The sequence below is a fragment of the Lipotes vexillifer genome, unplaced genomic scaffold (assembly GCF_000442215.2).
Source record: "Lipotes vexillifer unplaced genomic scaffold, Lipotes_vexillifer_v1.1 scaffold761, whole genome shotgun sequence".
Classification (NCBI taxonomy): Eukaryota; Metazoa; Chordata; class Mammalia; order Artiodactyla; family Lipotidae; genus Lipotes; species Lipotes vexillifer.
This window is the reverse complement of record NW_006796275.1, coordinates 944,175-954,607: the sequence shown is the minus strand read 5'-3', so window position 1 is coordinate 954,607 and position 10,433 is coordinate 944,175. Positions and strand designations below refer to the sequence as shown.

At 32.8% G+C, this 10,433-nt stretch overlaps 1 protein-coding gene across 1 annotated transcript in view; it reads left to right on the top strand.

The window, feature by feature from the left end:
• The first annotated feature begins 8,157 nt into the window (after nucleotides 1-8,157).
• The window catches only part of CDH10 (cadherin 10), a 118,223-nt gene continuing 115,947 nt past the window's right edge, over nucleotides 8,158-10,433 (top strand). Inside the window, exon 1 of the mRNA XM_007468408.1 lies at nucleotides 8,158-8,388. Coding sequence (XP_007468470.1) covers nucleotides 8,158-8,388 — 231 coding nt within the window. The remainder of the gene's footprint in view (nucleotides 8,389-10,433) is intronic.

The window sequence follows — 10,433 nt, the reverse complement described above, 5'->3', positions numbered from 1 at the left end:
GGGGATTTGAATCTGAGAATAGCAAGGATCAAAGCTTCTTGGAATTCTGTCTGTATTGGCAACAATCCTAACAATGTTTGATAACTTATCTGAGACTAGCAAACCTTTATGTTTCATATTTCATTCAACAATGATATATTGATTGCCTATTTGACTAATGTCTTGTGTGAGTGTTGTGATGTTATGTATAAATAGGATATAAGCACTAAATGGTCCTCGACATGTTGTTGTGCTTTTTTAGGGGAAGGGACCAAGTTTCCTTCTCACTGAAATATTTTAGAAAAAATAATAATATTCAATACAGTTCAAAAATATTTACTGAACACTTTATGCAATCCCTATATTAGCAACTTTGGATGCAAGACATAGGCCCTGCTTTAAGCTTACAGTCTAAACAGAGATACATATGCAAATGCATACTTAAAAGAGAGTGATAAATATTCAATGTAGAATTATATATTTTCTATGACATTAGAGCACAGTAGGTAATGTGTAATGAACTCTTGGAAAAATATGATCAAGCATATAGACTCATATTATTTGAGTCCTTAGTGTAATGCTTTGATTCAATTATCTCACAAAGTGCTTTATACTAGATGCATAAAATGGTATCAGATGCATAAAAAGGAAGTATTTAGTATGCACTGGCTCATTTTAATTGTATAAACACACCTGAAAAATGTTCCTTTTTTCTCAATGTTGAAATTTCATTAGATTGCATTGGTGCTATGAAACTCTAAAAGGATTAAAATTCTTCATCCATAGAGGCTTGGGTATGGTCTCAGTAATCTTTAGCACTTTCTATTATAATTATAAATGGTAAAATTGAAGGGAATAAAAGCTGGAACATTAAGATTCTAATCAACATAATCAACCAACTTGAAGAATGACTAATTCCTTTTATTGAGAATGGATTACAGCTTAATTGATCACCTGTTATGTGTGGAGACCTAATTAATAATTGAGATGTGTCAAAATGACTATTATATTGTATTTTGTGATCTGCTCTTCTTGGCTTCCTATATAATAAAATTAAAATGCTATAGAGAAAATAATGGTAGTGATAAATATTTCAGAATAATGAAGACTCTGTGATTACAGACATGGAATAAGGTTCAGTGGGACAGATGCTTTAAAATGTACATATAAAGGAAAACATAGTTTGTAATATGATCATGAGAATAATTGTAGTGTGTGCTGACTTGAATCAAACAGATTCTTCTAGTTAAAAAAAATCCAGAAAACGACTGATTATTTAGAAAAAAATGTTCTGATCTTCCTACAGTAGTCACCTTATATATTATTTTCCCATCAGTGTAATAAGCAACATACTAGGGCTGTGAGGTACTAAATAGGAAAAAGTCATAAACATGTTCTGAAGATGAACCTCCAAGTGGTTCAGCTGTGTTGACATTACAGGTGAGTTTGTTAGAAATGCAGAATCTGCACCTCACCCAAGACTTGCTGAATGAGAACAGACATTTAACAAAAGCCCCAGGAGATGTGAATATACATTAAAGTTTGGGAAGCACTGGAATTATGGGAATGCAGAATGCTAAGGGATGATTTAATAATCTTAAACTTCATGTGGTATTCATATTAAATTATTTTTAAGAGTAAAATAAAGAAACGTGGTTTTGTAAGAAATTCTTGAAAATGAAATTTATTAACTGAAAATGACATTATAGAATTTCATTAATTTGTGGCATTTTCATTCCAGGAGATAGTTTAACTGTGGTCCCAACCCACTTGATTCCTTCTAATTATAGCTGTTTACAATTTCAAACAAGTACAGCTTCTTTACATACTATTTTTATACTCTAAAATTTAGCTTCTGTTTTTCACTGTAAATAGTCCAAACTATTCAGAAAGCCTCCTTTATAAGCATATTAATTACTTAATTCAAGAAAGGTTTACTGATACACACACACACACACACATATATATATATATACATAGTAACATGCTATTTGCCAGTGAGGGAAAATCAATAAAATATAATTACTTAGACATGATTGAGAATTATATATTAGTGGAGGAGTAGTTTATACACATAAGAAGTTACATGTCAGACTTGAAATTAAATAACTGGAAATAACGTGAAATAAATTTTAAAAATCTTCTGGTTCAAGATATTGCAATGAGTTATCAAGTACAGATGTTATCTTCCCAGTAATAGACAGGTTTAAAATTTTTAATTGACTTGGGTCTTGATGAAGTGGGTTTTTGAAAATTTATTTATATATTAATAATGCCCTCTATGATATATTTTAAATAAGACAGATTAAGGTTAAGAAACCTGTTAATAGATATTGTTCACTCAATTGCATGAAATGATGATTTAAAACAGGGTGGTGGCACATTAAACGGTGAGGGCGGTGTTGGGGGAAGAGAGCTGAGAGCCATGGAGAAAGAAAACAAAAGCAAGGGAATATATTGTCTGACCATGTAAGAGGTGTACTTGGTTAAATGGAAGTATCAAAGATGTTCTATATTTTGAGTCAGGTTACTGTAAGTCTGATTATTTGTGGTTTTTATACTGAAGGAGCAATGTCTTGAAAAGGTTAATAAGTAGGCTTCTAGCAACATAGAACATACCTAGGAAGAATTATCATTGAGCAAATTAACTATTGGTTTGTTTTGCATAATTTCCTAATTTTATTTATTTTTGTGGGTGTTTATCAATTGTTCATTTGTTTTTGGAACTGTTTTATATTTCCAAGAAAATTGAGAAGATACAAAGACTTCCCAGATACTCACTGCCCCGACACATGTGTAGCCCCGCTCATTATCAACATCCATAACCAGAATGGTACATTTTTTACTAAGGATGAACCTACTCTAAACTATCACTCAAACTCCTTAGAGTTCATACTTGGTGTTGTACATCTTATGGATCTGAACGAATATTTAGGGACAAATGTCTAAGTTTTTTGAGGGTCCTACTGATATATCCTCTTGCTCAGAGATTATTTCCTCAGCCAAACCCAGTCTACCAGTAAGCCCATCAGAGGTATTCTTCATTTACAATGTTTTTCATCTCTCACATTTCATTTTAGTTCTTTCTGAGGATTTCCATCTCTCTGCTTACATAGCCCATCTGTTCTTACATGCTGTCTACTTTCTTTTTTAGAGCCCTTAACATATTAATCAAAGTTGCTTTCAGTTCCTGGTTTGATAATCCCAACACTCCTGCTATGTCTCATTCTGATGCTTGCTCTGTCTCTTCAGTTTATGCTTTTTGCCTTTTGGCATGCCTTGTAATTTTTCTCTTGATAGCAGGATGTGATGTACTGGGAAGTGGAGCTGCTGTAAATAATCCTTAATAATGTGATAGTAGGGATGGGGGAGGGGAAGCATTCTATAGCCTATGATGAGTTCTCAGTCTTTCAGTGAGCCTATTCCTCTGGACTGAAGTCACAAATGTTTCTCAAGATTTTCGCACTCCTTAGGAGGGACTGGATGGTTACTGTGGGCTGGATTGGATTTTCTCTTCCCCCAGGTAAATTAGGCTCTGATAATACTCCAGCAGGTTAGGCTCTGGTTAAGTAGTTTCCCCTGAGGGCAGGCCTTGTTAAGAACAGAGTGAAACCACAAGGGGATTTTTCTCAGATATTTACTGTGGGAACTGGGTCGAGCTCCTGGAGGTAAATCTCACAATTGTCAAGGACCTTCCCCCTGGAGTTGTTAATTCTCAGAGTTATGAACACTGAATGTCCAGAAATTTATCAATTACAGTTCAGTGTTATTAACTCCATTACTGGTTCTGGATGGTTTCTGCTCATGAGTCTCTGATCTGGTAAGCTGTGCTTCCTTCTATTCACCTGTCTCTCCAATCTTGAGAGCAGTAGTTTGCCTTGAGTCCTCTCCTCTGTTACGAATCCAAGAAGAGTTGTTAACTTTTTTTAGTCCATTCAGCGTTTTGTTGTTGTCAGGATGGAGTGTTAGCTTCCAAGCTCCTTACATGTGAACTGAAAATGTCATTCTTTTTTAACTGCTCAGTAGCATTCCATTGTATGGATATAGCATGATTTGTTTATCCATTCACCTGTGACATTGGCTTGTCTCCAGGCTTTCCCTATATCCATGCATTGCTATAAAAATTCATATTTTAGATGAGTATACTTTCATTTCTCTTGCATAAATGTCTAGGAGTAGAAGCCTAAGTTACATTATAGATATATTTTTAACACTGAAAAAAATCTGCCTATCCTATTGCTGCTGTAACAACTTACCACAAACTGAGTGGCTTAAAACAATTCAAATTTATCTATTACATTTCTAGAGATCAAAAGTCTAATACCAAATTTTCCACTGAGCTGTGTTCCCTCTGGCGGCTCCAGGAGAACATCCATTGCTTAGTATTTTCGGCTTCCAGGCTGCCTGCATTCCTTGGCTACTGCCCTCTTCCTCAGGAAGCTCTAACCGCTTGTTTCTGTGAGCATCTCTTTTACTGACTCTGATCTCCTGCCTCCCTCTTATGAGGCACCTTGTGATTACATTGGTTTTACCTAAATGATCCAGGATAATCTCCTAAATCCCCAAGTTAGTCACATCTGCAAAGTCCCTTTTACCATGTAAGGTAGCAATTCACAAGTGTCAGGATTCAGGATATAAGCATCTTTGAGGAGCCATTATTCAACTTACTACACTGTCTTCAAAGAGTTTATATCATTTGACAGTCCCATCAACAGTGTAAAAGATCAACGTCCAAGCTCATCAAGTTGTATACATTAAATATGTACAGCTCTGTGTATTTCAATCATACCTCAATAAAGTGGTTGAAAACAAAAATAAAATAAAGTGATAGCATGAAAAAATGAAAATACTCAGGATGTATTTGACAAAAGGTGAACAAGGCTTATATACTGAAATCTACAAAACATGACTGAGAAGAACTCAGTAATGGAGAGACATACAATGTTCATAGGTCAGGAGAGTCAATGTTGCTATGATGTCCATTTTCCCCAAATTTGTCTAAAGATTCAATGCAATCCCCATCAAAATCCCCACAGACTTTTATATATAAGTTGCAAGGTAACTATAAAATTTAAATGGAAAATGCTAAAAGTTCTGAAATAACCAAAAAAAATTTTTAAAAGAAGACCAAATTTGGGGGACTAACATTATCTGATTTCCAGACTTATAAATTATAGGAATCAAAACAGTGTGCTATTGGTGTAAAGATGAACAAATAGACAAATGTAATAGACTAGCGAGTCCAAAAATATATAGACATACATATATAGACAACTGATTCTTTACAAAGGTGCAAAGGCAATTCAGTGGAGAAAGGATGAGTTTTCAACAAATGGTGCTAGAGCAATTGAATATTCATAAGTAAAACATAGAACTTCAATTCATATCTTGCACCATATACAAATCTTGATTCAAATTGGACCATAGACCTACACTGTAAGAACCAAAACTATAAAACTTCTAAAAGAAAACATGGAGGAAATGTTTTTGTCCTTAAGTTAGGCGGAGATTTTTAGACACGAGATAAAAAGCCCAATCTATTAAAGAAATAAATTCAAAAATCTAATTAATCAAGATTAAATTTCTTATTTTAATTTAATCTTGTCATTGTTTGAAATGGTTTTATCAAATAATATTTATGTGAAATATATTTTAAACATTTTACTTATCTTAAATCAGTGTTAAAATGCATTTAATGATAGACTTCATAAAATTTATTATGAAATAATAGAAACTAGAACAATAATGAAGAAAAATGATTCTATATTTTTTGTGATGCTCCAATTATTTACTAACAACATTTACAGACGCAATCTCCACCTACTCCTTCCTAAAAATATGGGTACTTATGCTTCTAAAGTTATAGGTAAGGTTGTAATTGTATTGAAAATGATCACCAGTATAGCAAACAATTGCAAATATTTCTAAATTGAAAAAAGAGAATTGAAATGAGAATGTTGCTTCAATAAGTTTTAAAGCTTTTAGTAGAAACCCTCAATTATGCAATCTCTCTTTTAACTTTTAGGAACAGTATATTTTTCTGGAGAATACTGTCTAGCATGTCCTGATACATTTTAGAAGTCAGATATCATTTTAGTAAATGTTCCTATTAGAATCCAATCAATTTGAGTTTCTGTAAAGTCAGTGCCTTGTGAGGTAAAACCATTTTATGCATCAGATAATTTCTATACTCCAAGTACAGCATTTTACATGACAGATTTTAATACAGGTTACATCTGTCACGTTGAATGCTTCATGTGCTGTGGAGAGCTCCACTGTCATTTAGTACACTCTGGGGAAATACTGCTTCGCCATTAATCTTATTTCCAAAGCATGTTTGCATTAACCTTAAAATCGTCCTAATAATAAAACAAGCACACAAAAAAGTAAACAGATTGCTTAGAAGTCTTTGTAAATGAAAGCATAAATATAAATGCTGGAGTACTTAGAATACATTGTCATATTTGAGAAATGAAACTCAATCCTTTTGGTCCTCCAACCACTTTTTTATAGTATTTTATCATATCTTAAAATAAAATTCATAGCTAACAGAAAACAAAACAAAAAAATACAGAGAAATTTTTAAAATAAAAATATTCTAACAGTAATATAAATAAATAATAAAATAAAAGTAATTATGATTTAAAAATACTATTTTCATGCATAAATGTTTGAGTTTAACTACATAGAGGAGGTAATGATACTCAGATGTTTGAATCAATTTACAATTCATTCATTCAAACTGTTTAATGAGCATCTACTATGTGCAAGGTTCTGTTATAGACATGTGAAAACAGTAGCAAAGAGCAAACCTCCCTTCTTTCATGGGATGATGGTAGGGAGACAGAATATATGCATAATAAATAAATAAAACACATGTAGTGTATTGGGATGTGCAAATTAGGGGAGGTTTCAAGAAAGAACCGAAGGAAGTAGGGGATCTACCTACGTGGATAACTACATGGAAAAGCCTTCCAGGTGGAGGGAGGAAGTAAAGAGGTTCTGGTTGAAGAGAGGAGCGTATGAAGTGTGTTGCAGGCTGAAGCAATAAGGACACTGGCTGGAAAGGAGTCAATTTTGAGGAGTGGCCTGGGGGATCGAAGTATAACATGAAGTCAGAGAAGTGACCAGCTGTCATGAAATGGAATACAGAATTGTAGGTATTTGTGAGATGCTAGGTTTAATCAAAGTGAGGTAAGAAGCCATCAGAGTAATCCCATTTTAGTGGGATTACCTCGGATACATTGTTGAGAAGAAATATTTGCAGGTGGAGAGCAGTGAGGAGCCTGGGGCATCATGGAGTTCTAGGTCAGCATAGGGGCAGGGAGGTGGTCAGAAGTGGACACATTGTGCAAATGTATCAAAGGTATAGCTGACAACATGATTACATTCTTCTATATAATAGTGTAAATTATGTCATATGTTGATTTACTGTAGTAGAGATTTTTTTTTTCTACTCTATGAAGCTCTAGGTGTTCCACAGACCGACCTAAGAGGGGAGAGAGGAGAGGTCTTCAGCTGAAGACACTAAGTTTTTTTGGTTTTGTTTTTGGCTTTACTTTTACCTTTGAGCTGGATTAAATTTGAAGAAAATGTGTTGCAGTTTAAAAATCATTTAAATATCATTACACTGCATGACAGATGCATAGTTCCTGTAGTTTATTAAAATCACTATTTTATTTTCAAAATTTTAATTATGTTAAGTTACTCTGGAAATGTTGATGTGCAAAATTAACTACATATCCACTCTATATAGGGGTTATAATTCCTGAAAACTGGTAAAGTGCCAAAAGAATAAAAGAAATAAAAGCTAAATATATCCTTTCTTTAGAATTTGTTTGAAAGAAATTATTTACAATTATCTTTTCTTAAATTGTAGACACGTTACTAGGTAAATAATGTTTCCAAACTAATAATTATTTTATGTTAAAGAGGGGAAGCAAATATTTTGGTTACTATTATTAATTAATATTTGTTATGTTAAATTTAAAGTGACAGGTAACATTCATAATGTTGTCAACTGACTTTTTTTTATTTGTTTATTTGTTTGAAGCTTTTGGAAATATGTCCAAAACATTGATGAAATGCTGGAAACGAGTTGAAACACAGTAAAATTCAACCCAATAATATAGGACTGCTTTTTCTTCATCCACGTTGGGAATTGTCAAGAAGTGAACTATGACAATATATCAGTTTTTGCTACTGTTTCTACTCTGGGTATGCCTGCCACATTTCTGTTCTCCAGAGATAATGTTCAGAAGGACTTCTATGCCCCAGAAAAGAATTTTAGGTGCACGCGTACCTAGAAGTGATGGCAAAATTCTGCACCGTCAGAAGCGTGGTTGGATGTGGAATCAATTTTTCTTACTGGAGGAATATACAGGATCTGATTATCAATACGTAGGCAAGGTAAGTCTGTGTTGAAATGGCAAATATTTACATTCCAGTTTTTCATATGTCTCATAAAGAAAATTTGAAGGTTATCAAGATTGCCATTCTTACAAATTTGATTCTCTAAATATCCATAAAGCAGTTTTTGTTTATGGAATACAAATTAGAATTTGAAAAACTATGTAATGAATATAGCATTATAAGTGTATGAATTCATTTACTAGAATTAATTCTGCCTACTACCTCATGTATTAAAGAGGTACTAAAAACTGCAATTTCAGAATTTGTAGTTAGAAATCAATGATCATGAGAAAACTATCTGGCAATCTAGTATTTAAAATAACAATGCATTATATAATACATATATATACCTATATATATTTCACATTGCCGTTGACTTCAATGAGGAAGAAAAGATAAATTTAAAAGTTGTTTCATATTCTACAGAATGAGAAAACAAATGTCATTAAAAATATGACCTAAGGTCAAAAGATGCTTACTTATAAGAAAACTTATTCCAGATATGAGTGTTACTTATTTTTCTAAAGTCCTATCATGGGTACATTTAAATAAGGGAAGAATAAATGGGAAGACAAGCAGGAAAAAGTAGTTTACTTGTCGGGATATGATGACATGAGGACATTTCATGCTATTCAATTATAAAAGATAGTGAGGAAAATGAGCTTTAGTTAGGACTGGAAGGACAAATATGACATAAAACTTACAATGCTTTTATACACTAGATTGTATTAATTTCCAGTTTTCTTTCTTGGCACTATCTGAATCTAGGTAATATCTTAAAGAAAAAAATCATTTTTATAGTGTTATTTTTATGGACAGTTTATGAAACTATATCAAAGAAAAAAGTTAAACACACAAAAGGAAAACAGATATAATCACATGTTCATATATCACATGTCAACAGTACAAAATTATGATAGATCCATGATTGTGTTGATGACTTTTGCATCAAACTCAACTTTAATAGCTTCTTTCACATAATTAAAACTGGGCTTTTAAAGTATTTGTCTTCTAAGAAGAACTGTTTTTGAGAAAATACATGTTCATTGATTTTTAAAACACTTTGATATGTTTTTTCATGTTCCAGTTATTTCAGTTTTTTTTTAAATGTCTGGCAGTATGAGAAAGATAGCATTGAAGGTTAAATGTCATATTGACTGTAAGGTGAAGAAAAAAGCCAGCAACCTAAGCAATTTTACAGAAAGCATGCAGTAGTGGACTTATCACAGGGTCATCTGATAAAATTCCTGAGCTCAGAGGGTTAAGGTAAATTTTATGGTTACTGCAATAGGCAACTTTCAGTTTATGAAACCAACCACATGAAAATATAATAACTGAAATCTGAGTCATAGAAACTATAAATAGTTTTATTTGGCTCTTCCTGGGCATAGCAGTTATTTGTTTATTTGCATAGATTTTCCTTCACCTAGTCCTTAATGAGGATTTAATAAATGTTGGTAAATTGAATTATCATTGCATTATGTACTCTGTTGTGATAATCAAGGTACTTCTATGTACTTTCATTTGTTCTTTCCCCAAAGAATATCAATAACTTGAAGTCCAGAACTTTACTTCGTATCTCTCTTTGTTTCTAGCTCTTAGAGTAGATTTTAATATTTAGTTGGTTGAATTAACCTGAGTTGTATTGAACTGAATTCCCAGAGTCATCTGGTACCACTTAGCTCTTTGGTAGGGAAAACCAATGTAGAGTTTAAATTACTGTGGGCTATTAAAGCTGGTAAATACTTAAGATACATGCATCTTGATATGCAACTCAAATTTTATTCTTCCTTACTCTGCTCTACAAAAGCAAGCCAGAAAACTCTTTAATGAGGAGAGGCATAAGGAATTTATGGAATGTGTTCACCAGTTTCTTCTATAAGTATGTCCTGAACTACCAGATCAACAGACATATATTAGATGCTGTAGCTCTGAGTTTACTTCTAATACCCAAAGCATCTGGTTTTTTGCTTGTATTTCAAGTCAGTTTTGTATTTCTATCATTTATTCATGTCATGACCTGTGAAATAGTTATTTTTAAA